The 22,795-nt window shown below is 40.0% G+C and overlaps 1 protein-coding gene across 1 annotated transcript in view; it reads right to left on the bottom strand.

The window, feature by feature from the left end:
- Positions 1-12,033: 12,033 nt before the first annotated feature.
- Positions 12,034-22,795, bottom strand: part of LOC126457400 (bifunctional methylenetetrahydrofolate dehydrogenase/cyclohydrolase, mitochondrial) — a 36,434-nt gene continuing 25,672 nt past the window's right edge. Inside the window, exons 8-9 of the mRNA XM_050093660.1 lie at positions 12,734-12,919; positions 12,034-12,352 (exon numbers count right to left, since the gene is read on the bottom strand). Of these exons, the coding sequence (XP_049949617.1) occupies positions 12,750-12,919 (170 nt within the window). The 3' untranslated portion in view covers positions 12,034-12,352; positions 12,734-12,749. The remainder of the gene's footprint in view (positions 12,353-12,733; positions 12,920-22,795) is intronic.

The following is a 22,795-nucleotide window of genomic DNA, read 5'->3' on the forward strand; positions in this document are numbered from 1 at the left end:
GGTGAAGGATTAGGTGGGTGAGGACTATGGATTGTTCAGTTTGGAACTGGTATAGGGACTGATGGAAAGAAGGGTTACAGCCAGAGAGGGAACTTTAAGTGTGAGGCCTTTGGGGGTAATGCCAAATGCCAGACAAGCCTGAGTAAATAAAATATGGGAGCGTAATCTGGCTAGGGCGACGGCATGTTTGCGGAGGGAATGTAAATAACACTTAATGGGGTCATTGTGGGGATTTTGTGAGGGTGACATGGTATTAGAAGGTGGAAAGTGTAACATGAGGCTGAAATGAAAATGAAAATATATGGGGAGAGATAAAGGTGAACTAGAAAGCAACTGGAGATCTGGTGTGAAAGAAGTCGAAAAGGTGTTGGTTAAAGCTGAGCTATGTTGATCCTGTAGTGAACTTGGGTTGGTAAACAACGATGTGCACAATAGTTAGGTGTTTTGTGTTGCCTCCAAAACACGTTAAAGGGTGGAGAAATTCGGGAAAATTTCGAAAGAACTGCATGTAAATGTATTAAAAGGAGTGGTTTTGTGGTGGCAGATTATGAAAATGAGGCTAACAATTGTCTGACGAAGAAATAATGACGTTAAAACCTGTGGGAAGCAGCTAAAAATGATCAGTGATGTGGGAAAAATGGAAATGGAAATAAAGCGAAAGTTGTTAGAACTAGCCAAAATGGTTGTTTAATAGGTGAAAGGAACTGTTTGTGAGCTGGGAACAGTGGATTTTATAGCAGCGGTAGTGTTGAAAATGGAAAAAAAAAAAATTTTGGTTATGGTTTGGAAGTGGGTTACGTATTATTGAGTATATATAGGCAGGATAAAATTATATGGTAGATTACGCTAAAAAGAAGGCGAATACAAAGTGAAACTACTTGCGCAAACAAAAAGAGAAAGTAAGATGACAGAAAATATTTCGAAATGCAACAGTGACAATAACAAACGTGATTGTTGGGTTCAAATTAATGACATGAATATAATAGAGGGAAACATTCCACGCGGGAAAAATATATCTAAAAACAAAGATGACGTAACTTACCAAATGAAAGCATTGGTATGTTGATAGAGAGATATTTTTCTGTATTTTCATCTTTGTAATGAATAAGGACTGAGCCCCTGAAGAATTTTATTTTTTGTGTTTGTGATATCTTTGCATCCTCTCCAAAAATTGTTTGGTAATCTTTGCAGTGACATGACAGGCTTTCAAACTCCACATACTTGTCAGCCATGGCTCAAACTATGAAAGGTTTATGTTTCTGACAGCTATGCATGAGATCAAACCATTCCTGAGGCATGAAGATGTCTGTCTTCTTCTTTTGAATCTATTTTGACTTTAATATAACAAGTTACACAAACTCCCAACTATATATCACCATCATACTAGTATTTTGCACTTTTATGACTTTAGCTTTAACACTAAATTGGAACCATAACTTGGAGCCACAATGATTTAAGTGTAGTTTTCCACTTGCATCAGTATGGAAAGATGTCTTGTTCAAAGTAAGGTCAATTCTAGGGAGATTGAGACATTCTTACAGAAGACAGTGGTTTGTGCACTTGGATCAATGAAGCATAAAAATTTACATTTTCTTCCACTCATCCATGTGAAAAGCTATAGTAAACAAAAAAATGTCACTCGAGTCAGTATTTTTCTACTGTCCCAAAATAAGTTCCACAAACTATGGAAAGTATTTTCTACTTTCAAAGATTTTTTTTATTGGCAGTAATAAGAATTTACTTCAGAAATGTAAGTAATGGCCAGAACTATTTTTGTTGACATGTGTGCAGGACAGACAGAAGTCAAGATTTTGGATGTAAAACATGGACAGCCACATGCTTAGTGATGGATGCTTCACTGACAAGCCAGGCCAGGTGCATGGCATTATGCACAAGGCTCTGCTGTGGCTGACAGTAGCAACACAGCAGACAATGTATCAAATCACTACTTTGTATAAGCAGAGATGCAGCCTTGACTGCTGTATAGGGTTGCCCAATTGTATCAAGAGCTGTTTCTTAAGTGAAGTCACCTTTTATGTTATTGATGGTGGTGGTCTTGAAAATACTACATCAGACAAGATCTATTTGAGCTACAAATTTTCTTAAGTACTCTGACTGTAAGTGCACTCTGAACTATCCAGTACATGTACCAAGCAGATAAATCATTCTAGATTCTTCAGGACATTCCTTTTCTACTGGCTTACAACTATCTGCAACAACAATTCACACTAGAGCGCAGTTTGCAGGTTAGTTTGCGACTTGTCCTTCAGCACTTTATGTTTATTTTAGATGATGACAATTTCTTGTTGATGTTATCAGTATATTCTTAGTGTTTGGGAGGAGCACTTAGTTTTGTTATCAAGTTAACATTGCACTCAGTTTTGTTATCAAGTAACAATGATGACCCAAAACAATATGACCAAATGCTTACTAGCTTGTTTGTCCATCTTTGGAACAAAATACATCACTGATTCTGTATATCAGGGATTTGACAGTTTGTTGGTAGGTTTTTGGAGGTATGTGGCATTAGATTACTAAGCACAGATCATGTAATTTGCATAAATAATGGACTGCTTATTTGCCTATGTGGTGACTGATCCTGATAGCAACCCAGATGGATTCCAAAGGATACATCAGGTATATTTGGTTTCCAAGACATCTACATATATGATGCTCCTCAAACCACTGTTGCATGGTTCTTGCTCCGAGACATGGAGAATTATACTGCTGAAAGATGACATTGCTGTCAAGGAAGACATCAAGCATGAAGGATGCTGGTGGTTTGCAGCTATCAGCCTGTCTTAGATTACTACCACAGGTCCCATGCAAGTGCAGGAGAATATCTCCCATAGCATAATACTGCTCACACAAGCCAGCATCCATAGCACACTGCATGTTTCGAGCTACCATTCACCTTGATGACGGCATTTGTGAAGATGGCAATCAACCTTGCGTAGCAAAAATTTGCTTCATGTGAAAAGCCGACATTTCCATTGATCAATGGTCGAATCCCGATGGTCCCACGCCAACTGCAGGCGTAATTGATGATGATGTAGGGTCAACATGTCAGCATGTGAACACGTAGGGATGGCCTGCTGCGGAATGCCATGTTCAACAAAGTATGATGACCGGTGTGCACTGAAACACAGACCACCATCACCCTACTTTGTAGAGCAGACAAGGCTCCAAGCCTCATGTTCTGTGAAGAGTCATGGACATCCAACCATTTAGCACCTAGAGGTAGTTGTCTTTTACTTCTTTCCATAGATGCTCACGACAGTAGCACATGAACATTTGACCAGCTTCACTGTTTTCAAGATACTCATTCAGAGGCTCTGCATAATAATGATAATAATCTACATTTTGTCAAAGTTGCTTATCTCAATCGATTTCCCCATTTGATGCCCATATCTTTGCTAGGGTGATCCCCTGTCCATGTCTGCTCCACTTACATACTTTTGTTATGAAGTCACATGTCACCATGGGCAGAGGTCATAATGTTCTGGCTGATCAGTGTAGTTCAGTCAGTACTTTCCATTTCGAATATTTGACCTTTTTTTACACTTTTCTCTCTACATTTCATACACCACCTTTTTCTATTTTATCATTTTCGTTGTCCTTGGCATGTTTTTATAGTTTAGAATCCTCACTTAAAACTTCACTTGAAACATTCTTTGTAGGTTTTTGAAGGATAGCTAATGATCATTTTCAAACATCTGACAGTTTTTCAGAATTTCATACCTGATAGTGAAACTTGTGACTTGCCACACTGCCCTTCTTTGTAACATTTGATATCGCAGTTAATCCTATTTGATATTAGTCCAACACATTTTAGCAATATGGTGCAAAATGTTTCAGATTGGCTACTTAATCCCAGCATCCTACTAATGAACTGAAGTTCTATCAAATGCTTTGCATATGAATATATGTGAACAGTAGTAGGAAAGTTCTGATTGAATGTGAATATTTTAAGAGTAAAGGAGACCATTCACCAAAAAGCAGAAGCATCGAGTTGTTGACAAGTGCACGCTAAAAATACACAAAACTTGCTAGCTTTCAGAATACTTTCTCAAGCTACACTATAAATACACACCAAAACACACACTTGTGCTCCCACATTGAGGGTGCTGGACCCCCATTGCCAGGAGTGTAGATAAGCTGGTGGATTATGATGGGCTGGAAGCTATGTCAGGCTGAATGGATTGAGGCAGAGAGAGATGGGAGACAGGAAGAGAAGTTAGGGGTGGGTAGCTAGTGGTTCAGAGGGCAGCAGCCAGTTTGTTGGTTAGGAATGCAGGAGGGAGGGAATGACAGGTGCACAGACTAGTACATGATGTTATGCATGTGATGGAGCCACTGGGGACCAGCTCATGATAGTAATGTGGAGACATGAACTGGGATGCGGTGATGGGACAGAGGAAGGGGCAATTGTTGGAGGATGAGGGGACAGTGGAATTATGGAGATAGGAGCCAGAAGTTACGGTAGTGAAGGATGTGTTGCAAGGATAACTCCCATCTGTATAGCTCAGAAAAGCTAATGGTGAAGGGAAGGATCCAGATGGCCTACACTATGAAACAGCCAATGAAATGAGCATGTTGTTCCTCTGAGTAGTCGACTTTGTTCTTGGCCACAGATTGGCAGTGGCCATTCATTCTGATGGATAGCTGGTAACTTTTCACACAGACATAAAAAGCTGTTCATTGATTGCATAATGATTGCTATATGACAAGAGTGCTTTAAAGGATGACACTGCCTCTTTTGGGATAGGATAAGCTTGTGACAGGACTGGAGCAGGAAATGCCGGTCGAGTGGACCGAGTAGCAGGTCAGGCAACTGTGTCTTCCACAGGGATGTGATTGGTGTGGGAATGACATAGGGACAGACTCAAGTGTTGTGTGGGTTGGGTGATGGAATACCACTTTAGGAAAGATGCGAAGGATCTCGTGCACGGCATGATGATAGAAAATCAAAGCTCTGGTGAAGGATATAGTTCAGTCGTTCCAGTCCAAGGTGATTTGAATGACAAGGGAGCACTCCTTTGTTGCTTATTTTTGGGGTACCATGCAAGGATATGGCATGGGAAAACTGTTTATGGACTATGTTTATGGAGTAGCACCTGTCTATGAAGATCCTCATGAGACTTTCCGCATAGTGTCCAAGGGAGTTATTGTCACTGCAAATATGCCATCCATGCTGGCCACTCTGGAGGAGAGGGATTTTTTGTGATGGAAGGTATTACAGCTATCGAAATGCAGGTATTGTTGGTACTTGGTTTATTCTGGGCAGAGGTGTGGATGGAACCATCAGAGATGTGGAGAACAATGTCCAGGAAGGTGGGTAGTTGGGTTGAGGAGGACCAGGTGAAGCAGATGGGTGAAAAGGTTTTCAGGTTGTGGAGGAATGAGAAGAGGGTGTTTTGGTTCTGAGTCCAGGTCATGAAGATTTTGTCAATGAACCCGAACTACACAAGATTTTGGCAGTTCTGGGGGGCTAGGAAGATAGATGTTGGTATATTGGAAAGTGTCTCATAACAATGACGAGTAGGGATCCAGGAGGTAAAGCAGTGCGAGGGGGGGGGGGGGGGGGGGGGGAGAAATCAGAAATCAGTAATGGGAATGGTGGAAAGTCAGTGAAGTAAGAGGTTAGAATATTTGATGTGTGAGGCTAGGTTTCAAGCAGTTTGAGGTGCTGGTCAATGAGAGTGGAAATTTTTTCAGTAAGAGCACAATAACCAGCTACAGTTTGGCATTCCACATTGATGGCTTTAATGATTTAGGAAGGCATGTAGAAGGTGGGTGCATGGGGTATTGTTAGGGGTGAGGCAGGAGGTGGACTCGCAGGAGAGACTCTGCAGTGTGCCTGAGAATTTCAGTAGAGACTGGAAGTTACATTGGACTTCTGGGATGCGATCACTATGACAGAGCTTTTAGGTGAACAAGTCAGATGGTTGGTAGGAGACTTCTGTCAGGTAGTCAATGTGATTCATCACAACTGCGGTGAAGCATTTGCCTGCATAGCCTCCCAAAACCACAAACCCCTTCTCAGGGCTCATGGTCAGTAATGATATCTCCATGATCTGGACTCAGGGCCAAGGCACCATATCCTTATTCCTCAACTGCCCAAAACTTATCCTCTCACACCAAAAATACTAACCACTTCCTTCACTGACTACACCATTCTCACATCTTTACACCCTGGCTCTCTCTTAATCAGTGTTGATGCCATCTGCCTGTAGGCCAAAATATCTCATTTCCATGGACTTTCCACTATCACTACCCCTCTCAACATCCTTCAGACTCTAAACCCACTACATCATGCCTCATACACCACAAAACCTATATCCTGACACACAACTATTACTTCCAGAGGATGTATATAAAAAAACACATGGCACAGCCACGACCAGCTGGTAGGCACCCTCCCATGCCAACCTTTTTATAGGCCACCTAAAGGAAATCTTCCTAGCCTCGCAAAACTCAAACACTTTTCTGGATCAGGATCATTGATGATAATGCCCTGATCTGGAATCTGGGCCAAGACATCCTGTCCTCATTCCTTCACAATCTCAACACCTTCTCTCACATCCATTTCACCTGGTTCTCAAATCAAATGTCCCACCTTCCTCAATGTTGACCTCCACCTCTATGATGGTTCCATCCACACCTCTGTCCATATTAAACCCACTAACCACCAACAGTAACTGCATTTTGACAGCTGTCATCTCTTTCACACTGAAAAATTCCTCCCCCCCCCCCCCCCTCCCATGGACAGCATACTTGTGGTGACAAGAAATGCTTTGTCTAGTAGGATATCTCATGAAGGCCTTCATACAAAGTCAATTTCCCACAAACACATTTCCCATGCCATACCCCCACACTCCCTTGAACCTCCCATCAACCCAAGAATCAGCAACAAAGGCGTACCCTCCTAGTAACTCAATATACATCCCTGCAGTGGAACAACTGAACCATATCCTTCACCAGGGTTTTGATTATCTCTATCATCATGCCCTATCCAAGACGCCTCCCACTTCTCCTAAGGTGGTATTATGGCAACATCTCTACATACACACCACCCTAGTTAATCCCTATTCCTCTCTCACTCCCAACTCCTTGCCACAGGGATCATATTCCTATGGAAGACCCATGTGCAAGACCTGTCCAATTCACTCACCCTGCACTTCCTACTGCAGCCCTGCCACTAGCTTACTATATCTCATCAGAGGAACGGCTGCCCATTGAAACAGCCTCGCCATATACCAATTGTTCTGCAATGAATGCACAGCTCTTTATGTCATATGACTACCAAACATCTATCCACTAGAATGAATGGCCACTGCCAAACTATGGCCAAGAACAAAGTTGACTACTAAGTGGCAAAACAAGCTCAATTTCAGTGGCTGCTTCATAGCCTAGGCCATATGGATCCTTCCCTCCACCACCAGCATTTCTGATTTATGTAATGGCAGTTATTCTTGCAACACATCCTTCCCTTCCGTAGCCCTCGTGGCCCCACCTCCATTAATCCACATCCCCTGCATCCTCCACACAGCAACTGACCCTTCCTCTCTCTTTCCTATCATGTCTCCATGTTATGTACTGGTCCCCACTGGCTCTGACACTTCTACATCTCATCAGCACTTACCAGTCTGTGCATCTGCCACCCCTCCCTCCTGCATTCTGCGATGTAATGTAAAGGATATTCTGCTGAGTAGTAGCAGCTTCTCTAAACAGCATCCCATATGAGCAAACAAATTGCAACTTTACTTGATGTTTCTTGCTCCTTAAGTAACTGTGCTGTGCACACCTCTGTTTAAAAGACTAGCTCAATTATATCATAGAGTAGAGCTGCACATCTGCTTTCATGCCCAGCAGGTTTCATAACCTTTAGCTGTGATCCTGCAGTCAGACAATCTTATGAATTAGCTAGAATTATGTATTAATAATAGATAAATGAATAATTAATAAAAACAATTCTATTCTAATGCCATAAAAACTATTCTATTCTAATGCTTGTAATTGGTGTAGATGACACCAGATAATTATGTTGACTAATGTTTATTCAAGAAAGTTAATGGCAAATATATGGAAAGTTACTCTATGGTAACCAGTTATAATACAGAGAAAAAAATAACTTTACTAAGTGCAGTAAAGTTGCACTGAGAGCCTTATGAGAATGATAGCAAAATCCTCTAGTTAAATAGCCAGTAAAGATATGCGAAAAACTAAGTCCATTTCGTGATTACAGTGCACGAAATATTCGCCAGCTCTTTTAAAGTCATACTTCAGTATGACAACAACACACAAAAGCTAATGAGAGGGAACTTATACTCTGTATATTCTCAACTCTGTAATGCAAAGACCTCACAAAAGTTAAATTATTATAGTGGCTGTTCAGCTCCCAGACTATCACCCACACGACCAAATAACCCACAATACCACAGGCAGGTCTGCTTTCCAACAGATTTCAATATAAAATGTTCAGAATCGCTTCCTTGAGTGCCCCACTCGAAAAGCGTCTCTCCACTTGACACCAGCAGTGTTCTGCCACTGTGCAATTCTCATTGGCCAAAGGCCATTCCCACCAAAATACATCATTCTTATGCTATACATACATGATTTTGACTCAACTTTATCATTTCCTTGCTAAACTAACTATATTTAACAATTAAATGCTATCAACGTTCTGTCACGTATAGGCCCTTTACAATAAATTTAAATAAAGATTTGTGCCAGTGTGCTTATGTTAAAAGACAACAAAATATCATCAAATATTGTTTAAACAGTTACTTATGTCTGCTTCATAGAAGCATGTTTTAGTACTCTTTTCAAAGGTGGTGTCACCACTTTTAAATTGTCAATTAATATCTATTGTAATGATATTTGATCCTCGAGCAGGGACGCAAATTTTCAAAACATGAGCTGCCACATGGCGTACTTTAAACACATGTAAAGGGTAGCTGTCTATGTCACCAAGGTAAACATGTATGAGCAAACTGACAGTATAATCTTAGTTTAATTAAACAATAATAAAATAAGGGTTCATTGTATTACATTGTTGCTGTGTTCAAGTGATACCACACAGTAATGACCCACTTGGAGCATTAAACAGTGCACCTGCATCAGATCCACACCAAAAACTTATTCAATTACTAATTATCTCATATGCAACTGCCTCATTAGGGGTTTGTGCTGCTAGCTCAGAATCTGGAGTTTTCCTGCACAAATTGTCAATTTTTTTCTCACCTGGCTCACTGTTCACTTTATATTCCTGCTACTCACTTGGGCTTATAACACAGCGTATCACTGTGTCAACTGAAGCAATAATGGAGGAATAGAAGTAAACTCAGTTGTAAAGTAACAATGGAATGGTACAAAACAATGTTATTTGTGGTTGATACACTTTATACTTTGGAACAACTGCTCAAGGGTTACGTAAGGTTACTAGCAAAATAGTAATACAACAACTCAAGTATGAAAAGATGTGATTCATTAATAACACATTCAGTTGCCGCTATTATGGAGGATGTGATTGATGATGAGCTGACAAACGTCTGCATAAAGAAAATATATAAAACATAGTTAATCAATAAATAAAATAGAAATAGATATATAGCTTTTAGGGACAATAGCTATAGTGCAGTGCTACCACCCAAGATATTGTTTGTTCAAACTGCATGGAATGTTTAAAGACTTAACTCTAAAGTTCATTGTGAAAATACGCTGACGAGTCTGAAAATTATGACCACTGCCCCCTGTGAGGTTGTATGCTGCCTGGTGCCACTGAAGGAACATGATGTGGTTAAGAAGTATACGATTGGAGCAGAGATGAATGAGGAATCATTCTAGCAACAATAAGTGGCACAAATGCGGAAATCTACTTAAGTTGTGGCCCAGTGCCTGGGAATGAGCACTCCAGAAACCCAATGCTGGTCAGCTGTTCATGTGCTACTGTTATGAGCATCTACGGAAAGTGGTTTAAGAATGCTGAAACCACGAGTAGGCGACAAGAAGTTTGATGTCCATACCTCATCACAGAACCTAGGGATCAGAGGCTTGCCCACTCTCTAAGGCAGGATAGATAGTGATCTGTGGCAGATTTGGCAACAGAGTGCAGTGTTGGGGCAGGCAGAAGTGTTTTGGAGCAAACGTTCAGCACGCACTGTTGAACATAGTGTTCTGGAACAGAGGAGCCATACTTGTTCCCTTGTTGACCCAACAACATCGCCAGTTATGATTTCAGTGGACACAGGATCATAGAGATTGGATCGCAGCTCAGTGTAATCATGTCACCTGGTCGGTTGAATCCTATTTATTGTTAACTAGGTCGATGGTTGTGTCCAGATATGCCGTCATCCAGATGAACAGCTGAGCGAAATATACAGCATGCCATGGACGCAGGCCTGTGAGAGTAGTATTATGTTATGAGGGACATTCATCTGGGCTTCCATGGGACCTTCAGTAGTAATCGAAGGCACCATGACAGTTGTGGACTATGTAACCACGATTAGAGACCACATCTAACCTCTTATGCCTGATGTCTGCCCCAACAACGGTGGCATTTTCCAGCAGGATAGCAGTCCCTGTCACAAGGTCAAAATCATGCTGCAATATTTTGGGGTGCATGATAGTGAACTCACATTGATGTCCTGGCCACCGAGCTTATCTAAATCTGATGAAACCCAACTGGGACACAATTGGGCACCAGCTCCATGCCCACAAGTGTGACATAGGCAGCTGGTCCCAGAAACCTCTGGAAAACTGTCTCACACTTGTTGAATCCATGGCATGCAGAATCACTGCTGAACTGTGTTCCACAGGAGGACAGACTCGCTTTTAAGTACGTGGTCATAATGTTTTGGCTCATCTGTGTATTTAGTCACTGTAAAATATTAACTTCTGTAGTTTTTAAGATATTGAGAATGTTATTGTTTCATTGGGTGAATCTCATTTTATTTATTTATTTTTAGAATTGCAGATGTATTCAGATTTTCTCTTCTATTTAAATGATTTATCATCAAATTTCTGAGAGTTTTAAGAAACCGTATTTCAGACTGCCGAAGTTCACCATTTCTGGTGCACAATCTATTCATTGGCTAAGCAAGCAGCCACTGTCCAAATTCCCTGCACTGGATTTTATGCTTTCCCGATCAAGCCACCGACACATTTGTACCTAGGCAGGGCCATACCGGTTGCCTCACTGGACCGCTACTGGGTACCCTCAGCTCTGGGCCCACCGGCTAGCAATCAGCCATAGAAGCAAATTAATCTCCTTCCAATTCTAGGCAGAACCACCAGCATTCATACGTATAATGTTACAATTCCTAGCCAGCAAACTAGCTGCCTCCCTCTGAGCTGGTAGTTCACCAGATCCTCTTTCTGCCTTCCCCCCCCCCCCCCCCAACCCGCCCCCACCTACCCCTAGTCCACCTACTGAACTGCAATCCTCACATTATGTGTCCAGCCGCAGTTCAGTAGGGGTGCACGTGTGTGTTTTTAGTCTAGCTTGAGAAAGGATGTATTCCTAAAGCTAACAATTTTTCTTTCATTTGTATGTGCCTGTTGACAACTCCAAATACTTTTTCTTTAGAGTGTGTGGTATCGTTTATTCCTCAAGTATTTATATGTGCTCAAGCTCATCAATACCAACAGTGACTCATTAACATTAACCTTTGGGTCACTGCTTACAGAATTTAGACCTTAAATTGTTTAACATCTCTGTTCCACCATTCTTAAGCTGAAAAAGTAAGTCTACATACTTTGATTCATTGTATTGCATTCAGGAAGATTGTGACAGAGCTGCTCCTGGCTCATAGTGGCCACAACCAATAAATGAGTCTGAAAGAACTAATGACAGTGAGAACAGAGTGTGACTACGAAGCACAAATCCAAAGGATTTTTTCTGACAAGTGAAATAATTTACTGATACCAAGTTTGTGCTGCTGCAATGATAATTTAAACAACGTGAATAATGTATTCTTAGAAATATTGTGTTTCAGTTATTGATTTCTCACCAAATGAATAAAAAAACCATTAACTTCTTAAATATTTATCTTTATTTTGTTCATTATATAAAAACTGGATGGACTGATCACTTTTTCTTATAAAAATAAATAAGACTTATGCTAAAATTTAAACTCCACTCAAATTACATACATATATTTAGTTTTTAGGGCATAAAAACAGTATTTTTAATACCCAATTTGACTTGATTTTTCCGACTGCTTATTTAGTTTCACAACAGTTTGCTTCAATACTGACAATGATCACAGTCAACATATCTTAATTTTCTTCTTACTGAAAGACTGTGGTGGAGTTCCTATACTCCCTCTGTATGGTTTCTATGCATCACCTAAAACAAAACATGATGGGTAAGAGCAAACATAGGACAAGTAACATTCATTCAGCAATTAAGAAATTTGTTAATTGCACAAAGGTGATGGGGAAGGCCTCATATCTACAAAGCAGTGTAGCAGTGTATGACAGTGATCTGAAGTGTACACTAAATTGCATTTAAAAAAAACTGTTTGCAAAGAGATTACTCTGAGATAATAGGATGTACATGCAAACTATGTCAGACACATAATTAATTAAAATGTATTTTTATTACTCAGGATACACCCTTCACTCTACATTATTTTAAATCAGGTTCCTGCTTCCAGTGTTAAACTTTCAGGCAGCTAAGAGTGTGTATTCGCCACCCTTATGCTCAAAATTCAAAAAAATTACATACTTTTAATGTCATGTTACTAGGGCCTCAGCTGAGAAGCCTTCTTCTGTACCACAGCTCCAGGATCGAGGATATTGTACACAACAGTCTTCTTAGCAGCAATAACTGTGTTCTTCATGAGCATAGCTACAGTCATTGGCCCAACACCACCAGGGACAGGAGTTATGTGCCCGGCAACTTCACTGACAGCTGAAGAAAGTACCATAAATAATTTGTAAATGAAATACAGAATTTTATTTTGTTGTTTGCAAAATTACCATAGAATTAACACTTTTACTGCAGCAATGTAGCACAAGGAAGAGGGAGACAGATTTTACAAATTTGGGAGCCTGTCAAATGAAAATAATTTCTTCATGTATGTGTCCAGAGCCTCAACACATGTAAATGACGGAATCCTTTTAACCACTATAGGCTGTCTGTTTTATTCCTTTAATGCGCCATGCATATTAATTACCTTACTTATAAATTACATTGCTGCCAAGTGATGGGAGTGTTACATTTAAAAATGTTTGTGGAGGGAGAGACATTCCCACACATATAGTCATGCACATACCAGTCAGCTTACAAGAACAACTTTCACAACATGTCATGTAGGAAAAAACCTTACTAACAGTTAGCTTACTAGCCCTTGAGCATTCATTTAGCAGTATACCATGCACTTTTTCCACTCATAAGCTGAGACAGGCCACCCAGGGTTTGCAGAATGAGTACATTTATCACTGTGCAGTTTCTGTTATTTTATAGTGGACAACCTGGTGAAATATGCAAGTTATTTTTAACATTTATGAATGTCGAATTATGACATCTTTTATAGAACTATGTACGTTTCTGTGGCATTGAAAAGAGCGTATGGAGAGAACTTCAACTAACTACATGAAATGTGTGGCATTTTATCAAATGACTAAGTAACGGTAATTCAAACCATTGTCCTGCTATCAGGAGAGAAGGTCCCACTCGTCTGCCCTACTGTTTCAAAAAGACATACTACAGGTACAGTTTGTATTTTACTATAAACTGATTCTGGATGACAATACTGCATGTTGAATTTCATTTGGACTCATCGCAGCACAAGCTCTACGTTAAACATTATTTCATGTCCTTGGGAGTCAGTCTTCACAATGTTCAAGAAATAACTATGATTTTTTTTCCATAGTTTGTAAACAGTGCTTCACCCATAAAATCTTACACAAAATGAGGCATTATTGCCTAGATACCACCCTGAGAACTATCTCCAATTTTGAAAGCCATTGCCTTAAGCTGTTTGTGAGGTGTAATATGGAAAGCAAGAGTTGTGTTGAAATGAAGTAGTCACAGAACATTCCACCAGCTAATTCCACTAAAAATTCGAACCGCCTCAGTGACATATGGATTATGTGTTACCACTGTTAAGATGTTAGTTGTATTCATCTCACCAGCGGCAATAATGGAAAATCAAAGATTTCACAAAATAAAAAGTAATCACCTTCTGTCATGATCATGATTTTATTTCAACGCGTGATTCATTTCGAGCTTTGGGGCTTATCTTCAGGTGCTTTGACAGCCTACCTTGCTTTTTTCTCTGATTTAGGTTAACTGTAATCTGTTTCCAATAGTGGATACATTGCTTTGAAGCAGAGTAAGAATAAACATGTTTACGTACATGTATTTACAAATAAGCTGTAGAATGGGAAGTGTATACATGTACATAAAGATGTTTATTCATACTATGCTTCAAAACAACGTATCCACTACTGGAAACACTAGAATTAAGCTAAATCTGAGGGGAAAAAAATTGATGTAGACTGTCAGAGCACCTAATGATGTGCTCCCTAGGCTCGAAATGAAATGATGATTGTGACTGAAGACAGTTCTTTATTTTACAAAATTAATACAGTCATGGAAGAAACAATAGCACCTATGGATAAAATTAAATTCAATACTTAATGTGAATACATAAAAAAGTATTTGATCCAACTTCATGACATGCATAATTTTGCTTTGTTATTTAATTGGAAACCTATTGCAGTACTCTTAACCACATCAATCACTATGTATGGCAACCTGTGTCATGGAGGTAACGCTGCATTCTCAGTGCAGTGTAGTAGAGCGCATGGAGTTTCCAAATGTGAACCTGCTTCAAAGAATCATTTCAGGCTTAGACAATCAGCACATCTTCATGGCGCGAAATGATATCGTTGAAACAGTTGCACTATTTTGAGACAATAAACATTGTGGGCCTGCCTCTTAGTGGTTATTCACAATCAACACCACCAGCTGATTATTGCTACCTTCAAATTATGGCCCACAGAGATGTCAAGAAGAATATGACAAGAACTGTGAATGAGATTTCTGGAGGTTACTGGATGGTCTGTATTAACCCATAGTTTGCCATCATCTCTCAATGCTCAATCTGCTTACTAAGCACAAATTACACACAGAGCAAACCCCCCTCCACTATGACATTTGAAGAACAAAGATAAGGGAACACCTGGCACGGAACCCAAATCAACGGCGTCAGGTTATCTCCACTAATGATACAAGATTTGTCTGATACTTTAAGACCATCACAGAAGGATGTGAGGGGTGGGGGGTGACCAGCTAGCCATGCATGTCTTAGGCATTGCAGTCCATTGTTTTCAGGATGTAAGTATATCAGTCATGTTTAGGACTGATTTCAAGTGTAGAAATGCTTACCATACATCCATGATTAGCCCAGACAGTCCTAGTTCTTTTAGTGCCATCTGGGATCGCTAAAAACTTTCGGAGTTTGAGAATTTTATTACAGGCAAGGATTTTTTTAAATTTTAAACGTACATGTTCAACATAACTTTTTTAAACATTTCCTTATGCCTGTGCCTCTATCAACTGACCTTGAAGCATGCACTAATGTCAATGGGGAGCTATAGTTACCCGTTTAGCCACAATTTTTCACCTTAGTTACTTGACAACACCACAGGGGCCATGTGTTTATGTTTTTCTCAGGTGTGAAGTAATTTGTCTACAGGTTTTTAACCAATTTATCTCTTTCTTTTTTTTGCCTCATTGTTTAGGAATGGGCAAAAATAAAGTGTGTGTTTAGCTTTAACATGCAACAGGAGTACAAATTTTTGAAATTGTAACGAGAGTAATAACACATGTTACCGCACACTATGTACTGTGGTACTTTGTGTTGGACATAAAGGATCAGTGATAATGAAGACTACATGAAAACAGTTAAACATAGAAGTGCTATGAATGCCACTGCTTCATCAAACATATGAGATTTCTTTAAAGCAGGAAATAACAATTTTGATAAAGTTAGTCAGTTTTAGTAGATACATTTAGTAACTGAAATTGCCTGGTCTTATGTAGAAGATAGTGCACAAGGTATTAAGGAAATTATAAAAGCTTCCATAAATACCAATGACATACACTACATGATCAAAACTATCCGCACACCCCAAAAATATACGTTTTTCATATTAGGTGCTTTGTGCTGCCACATACTCCATATCAGTGACCTCAGTAGTCATTAGACATCGTGAGGGAGCAGAATGGGGTGCTCCGTGGAACTCATGGACTTCAAATGTGGTCAGGTGATTGGGTGTCACTTGTGTCATATGCCTGTCCATGAGATTTCCACACTCCTAAACATCCTACGTCCAATGCTTCTGATGCGATAGTGAAGTGTAAATGTGAAGGGACACATGCAGCACTAAAGCATACAGGCCGACCTTGTCTGTTGACTGACAGAGACCGCCGACAGTTGAAGGTCATAATGTGAGACAGGCAGACATCTACCCAGACCATCACACAGGAATTCCTAACTGCATCAGGATGCACTCCAAGTACTATGACAGATAGGCGGGAGATGAGAAAACTTTGATTTCATGGTTGATCAGCTGCTCATAAGCCACACATGCTGGTATAAATACCAAACAACATCTTGCTTTGTTTAAGGAGCGTAAACTTTAGAAGATTGAACAGTGCGAAAACGTTGTGTGGAGTGATGAGCACATAATGTGGCGATCTGATGGCAGGGTGTGGGTATAGCAAATGCCTCCTGAACATCACCTGCCAGCATATGTTGTGCCAACATTAAAATTTGGCGTTGGTGGTGGTGTTCTAGTGCGGTCGTGTTTTTCATGGAGGGGGCTTGCACCCCTTTAGTTTTGCGTGGCACTATCACAGCACAGGCATATAATGGTGTTTTAAGCACCTTCTTGTTTCCAATCTTAAAGAGCAATTCAGGGATGGCGATTGAGTCTTTCAACACGATTGAGCACCTGTTCATAATCCACAGCCTGTGGCGGACTGTTTACATGACAATAACATCCCTGTAATGGACTGGCCTGCGCTGAGTCCTGACCTGAATCCTATAGAATACCTTTAGGATGTTTTGGAACACCAACTTTTTGTTCCAAGCCTCGCTGACAGACCTCGATATCTCTCCCTTTGCAGCACTCCGTGAAGAATTGGTTGTCATTCCCAAGAAACCTTCCAGTATTTGATTAAACGTGTGCCTGCGAGAGTGGAAGCTGTCATCAAGGCTAAGGGTGGGCCAACACCATACCGTATTTACTCGAATCTAAGACGCACTCGAATCTAAGCCGCAACTGAAATTTGAGACTCGAAATTCACGGGGAGAGAAAAGTTTTAGGCCGCACCTCCAAATCGAAACAAAGTTGGTCCATTGTAATATGAGAGAATTTAGGTCGAATGAAAGACGATACAGCTACAGTAGTTTGGTTCGAGTCTTAAGCTTTTTAGCAGTTAAGCTTTACCAGCTAGCCATTGCTATGCGTCAGGCGCTCTGTTCGTATTTATACAGGTACTCTTCCTTTTTCACGTGCTTCGTCTGGTTTGAATCGACTGCTTATTTTGCTTTGATCTGATAAGTGCCATTTTCTTTGTTATAGGTGTTTACGTCGCTCTAAGCTGAAAATGCATTACTGTACTGCGTCATGCATTGTTTGTCGCATTCTGATTGTGCGTGTTTACGACCTGTCGCCGCTCGCGGCATGGCTTGCTTTTGTGCGTGCTACCGCCGCTTAGCGAAACAATGGCAAGAGACTGCTATTTGTTGTTACTTACACTGCTGCTTTCTTTGATAATGATCAACAAGAACCAAATGATAGACTTTGTATGACAGAAGATGTTCTGAACGAGAGTTCAGCGAACATTTTTCTACATTTGAAAATCTTTGCAGACGCCTCTTTAGTACATTACATTCTGCACAGAAATTAGAGGCATTTTAGATTTAAAAATCTAGTCAGTTGCCGTGCTTCATTTCTGACTGTATCACTATTAGGCATAAGAATAATACGAATATAAACATGACACGATACGTATATTCTTCCGCATTTGCTGTTGTCTCACTCTAGTTTCGTAGTTTATTAGGCAGACAGGATTTAAATGAGATAGCAGCAAACACGAAAGAATACATGGCAAAATGTTTATATTCGTATTATTCTTATGGTGAAGAGAATACTGCATGTGATTCACATTTCATCAGGTTCCTATTAGCAGCCATCACTTCTCACAGGTAGGAAAAAATCCAGAACGTACAGTTGGCCATATTGACAAACATCCGTAACAGTCTTGCCAGTCGGATTTTCGTAGTACATTGAAATTCTGCTACATTCGAAGATGAACAATACGGAATTTGTATTTACTTCGTTGGATAATGTATGAAAATGCAGTGATCGAAACTCGGGGCGGAGGGAAAAAAAAAAAAAGCTCGTCTTCCACCTTTTCTTCTTTTAATTTATTTAATGACGCAGAGGTTTTGGTGCCAGTATTTATCTCTGTGCCTACAAAACATGCCTGTGTAGCGCTACATATATTCGACGGCAGAAGTTAGTTGTGGCGGCACCTACCAACATTTTTCAGAACTTCCGCTTGCTTTGCACTCTATTCTAAGCCGCAGGCGGTTTTTTGATTACAAAAACTGGAAAAAAAGTGCGGCTTAGATTCGAGTAAATACGGTATTTAATTCCAGCATTACCGATGGAGGGCGCCACGAACGTTTAAGTCATTTTCAGCCAGGTGTACGGATACTTTTGATCACTTAGTGTATTTCTTGAATGTGCATTTTCCAACCAGTTAATTCAAAACATAAGGATAGGTTGTGGTTCGAGCTCTGAGAAAGTACCACATACTATTTAAGAAAAGTGAAAAACAATTTTTAAAGTGTTTCAAATAACACGTTCCATGTTGCAGTATTTCTGAAATGGTTGAGTTAGCAATGTCTTTGACTGAGATATCTGCTCCAGTTGAGAGATCTTTCTCAATTACGAGTACATATGGTCTGAGAAAGGGGTAAACCTCTAGTAGCTACTGTTAAAAATCTGCTAAATGTTAAAATTCCGAGCTTCCTTGTTGAGAATTTTATTATGCATTACAACAAACAAACCATTTGTGAAAGAAGTCATGCCTAGAGAAAAATCCATCTGAAAATATATATTAAGTTTAATGTTTCAGTAAACTGTTCAGTAACTTGATGAATATGTCATGGAATGGACCCAAAAAACTATGGTAAGCCTAATTATAGAGGAGAGACCCTTCTTGGCAATATCAGGACAGGAACCTCCAACCCACTGTCAACATTTTGACAAGGGTTCACCTTTCAAGACAATTATGCACCAGCAAAACAGTGCCCCCCTTTGTGATCATCATCCATCATGTGGCAGAAACCAACTGAATGAAATGGCCTGCTGTATATGCCTACATGACTGCTGCTGCTTTCTTCAGATCAGTTGGAATTTGCACTGTCTTGGCACACGAATTTTCCTCACACTGTTTATAACCTCTGATGGACCAACACCTAAGAGCAAAAGGGCCCTCAGCAGCAACATCTCTATCACTTTGTGGACAGCATGTCAATGCATCTAATCAGGCATCAATGCACAGGGTGGAGCAACGTTGTATTTAAACTCAGCACCAGTGTGTGATTTCTCAGATATGTATAAATGGAAACTTCAGAACATATACTTTTTGTTATTGTTTTCTTTTTATTTCACTCTAAAGTTTTTTGTTCCACTTGTTCCCTCAGAACCATATACTATCAGGTGGTGCGAAACATTTTTTGATCAGTTTAGCATATATAAGAGGACTGGTGAATAATGGTCTATTCTCTTGCATCTGATATATTTTGTCCTGGGTAATCTGGCTTAGCACTTTCCTGCCTGCTTTTAAGAGAATGTCTCTTCTCCTCTGTTGCTGTTTCTCAACCGCATTTTCCATTCTCACTGTGTCAGCTTTCTCTTTACTCTTCCTCTATTGTGAGTAATAATGTATCCTCTCATGTAACGTAACGCGTATCATAAGCCCCTTAAGAATTTCCTTTATTGTGGTCTTCAGTACAATATTGTTAGCTGCAACAGGCAGAAGACTTCCTTTGTTGGTGCTGCACATTTTAGAGACTGACTGAGAAACTCGCACTGCACCATTCTTCTTCTGCACACCAGTGTAGAAGTGTGGACAGAAATGCCTAAGTGAAAAATCCATGCAATATTCACATTTATTTGCATATAAATGCTAACTTCAGAATTTCCCTTTGTGTGTGACCCTGTGTATAAGATTCTTGTGCTGATTTGAAGTTTTTGACTAGCATACTTTACTGTTCACATTGCTTCAGCATAATCTTTCATCAGTTGTATCAATACCCACCTGTATTGTGATATATTATGAAATGCTGGAATAAACTCTTACTGTTATTGTCAATTGTGGGTTAAAACTTAGTTGAACTAAAATATTTTTTTTGGGAACAGTAGGCCTATCCTCATCCAAAACAATCTTTCTCTAATTTCATTACATAATTACGTGAGAAACAGGTTATTTTTGAGAATTTTCAAATTCTTGCAAAACTATATTTTCTTAAGTTACCGGTTTGAGTGTTTTGGGTACTTATTTCATAGGGTACCAGTGTTTGTGTTTCACAGTTACTGCCAAAGAATACATCACCCTCGAATTTCATCACTTATCAATGCAAATAAACATGGGGTTTTTGAAAATTTTCGGAAGTTACCATTATCCTTTGTGTAATCTATGAGTAATTTGTAATAAATCGGTATTTGTGATTCAGTTACTGTGACAGGTATTCTAACTAACATATTGTGTTACATCTAGTTTTCCCTTGAAGATGAGTAGCCCTATATATTATCTACCTCTATCACAAATTAACTCTTATTTCCAGTTTGTTAACAAATATAATGAACCTCAAAATGTTTCAGGAAACTAGTAACTTTTACACAGGTTTTTGTGTTGCCTTAATAGAGATTTCATTTTGTGTATTTGCTTCAATTCTCATAGGGAATTAGCAACTCTTTAGCTCAACAGATTAGAAGGTAATTAGTAGGCTTAATTTAAAGTTATTGGTTCATTGCCTTCTAATATAATGCACTAGCCAAAATGCAGCCCAACTGTGAATGCTGTTCTCGAACATGGAATGAATTGGCTGACATTTGTAAGCAGCTGGAAATCACCCTGACTACTGTCAAATGATTAGCAGTTGGTGCTCCTGAGAATCATGTACCTGTGATACCAGTACCAGTACCAGAGGTACCTCAAGTTTTATCCTCTCCTGTGGATCCTGTCTCCTCTCAGAAAGTACAGGATCTGTCATTGCTCGTCCACTTCACTGTGAGTGGTGTCAACGGTAGATCTAGTTATCCTTTACAGGGTGGGTGAGGACACAGGTGTTGTACCAATCCCCCTAACTGACAAGTTTGAAGTGCTGTCTCACTGAATCTGAGCCAGTGGGACTCACTTCACCTGTTGGAGAAAATCTCTTTGATTCAGTGTCAACAAGAGGCAAACACAAAAGTGTAGGAGTATATTACTTGTCAGCAGTTCAGACATACAGCGAATGATGTTATGTGTTAGAGAAATGGCAGCAAGGGACAGGAAAGGATACTAGGTGCACTCAGTGTGTTTGTCCGAGAGCCTCATTCATCATCTTACTGAAGAAGCTATTCGAACAGCCATTGAGGGAACATGGTGCTACTAACTGATGCCTGTTGTCTGGGCTCCCAGGTCATACTTGGGTCATTCCAGCAATTGGCAGAGAAGGTTGAGAAGACTGACCCTGCGTGTGGAGTTTCAACAAAGTTCAAAATTTACAGCATTGTCCCCAGAATTGATCCTAGCTCTTTGGTTCTGAGTCCAGTGGAAGGACTGAACCAGAGACTTTGAAGATTCTGTGACAGACCATGTTGTACATGCTGTAACTTCCTGGACTTGTTCCCCAGGGCTGAGAACTGAGACAACCATATGTGCCCCTGAATGGGTCAAGTTTGCACTAAATGCTAGAGGCTGCTCCTCAGGTAGCCGACTGTTTGCAGGGTGTGCACAAGGGTAATTAGGCAACTGTCCATCCAATCCAAATAACAAGAGCTATAGGAAACCAAGAAGTATTGGTGTAAGATCGAAAGAAACGTCTCCCACAGGTGACACTACTTAACTCCTAATGGTTAACTGCCGAAGTATTCACAACGAAGTGCCAGAGTTTGAAGCACTCCTGAAAAGCAGTGAAGCTCACTTAACATTGTGTACAGAAAGCTGGTTGAAACCTGAAATCAAAAGCAATAAGATTTTTGGGGAATATTGAAAGGATGGAAAATGGAAAAAAGAAGTGGTGTATTTGTAGCAGTCGACAAGACACTGAAATCCACTGAGATGGAAATTGAAGCTGCATGCGAGACTGTTTGGGCAAGACTCAGCACCAGAGGTGGATATAAAATGATAACTGGATCCTTCTATTGTTCACTAGACTAATCTACTTATGTAACCAGAAGCTTTAAAGAACACCTCAGTTCATTTGTACACAAGTTCCAAATCATACTGAAATCATCGCTGGAGACTTTAATTATCCAGTAATCAATTGGGAAATTACACTTGTTAGTAATGGGCATGGTAAGACATTATGTGAAACATTACTAAATACATTCTCTGAAAACTACCTAGAACAAATAGTTAGGAACCCCACTCATGTTGAAAATATACACTCCTGGAAATGGAAAAAAGAACACATTGACACCGGTGTGTCAGACCCACCATACTTGCTCCGGACACTGCGAGAGGGCTGTACAAGCAATGATCACACGC

The sequence above is a fragment of the Schistocerca serialis genome, chromosome 2 (assembly GCF_023864345.2).
Source record: "Schistocerca serialis cubense isolate TAMUIC-IGC-003099 chromosome 2, iqSchSeri2.2, whole genome shotgun sequence".
NCBI lineage: Eukaryota > Metazoa > Arthropoda > Insecta > Orthoptera > Acrididae > Schistocerca > Schistocerca serialis.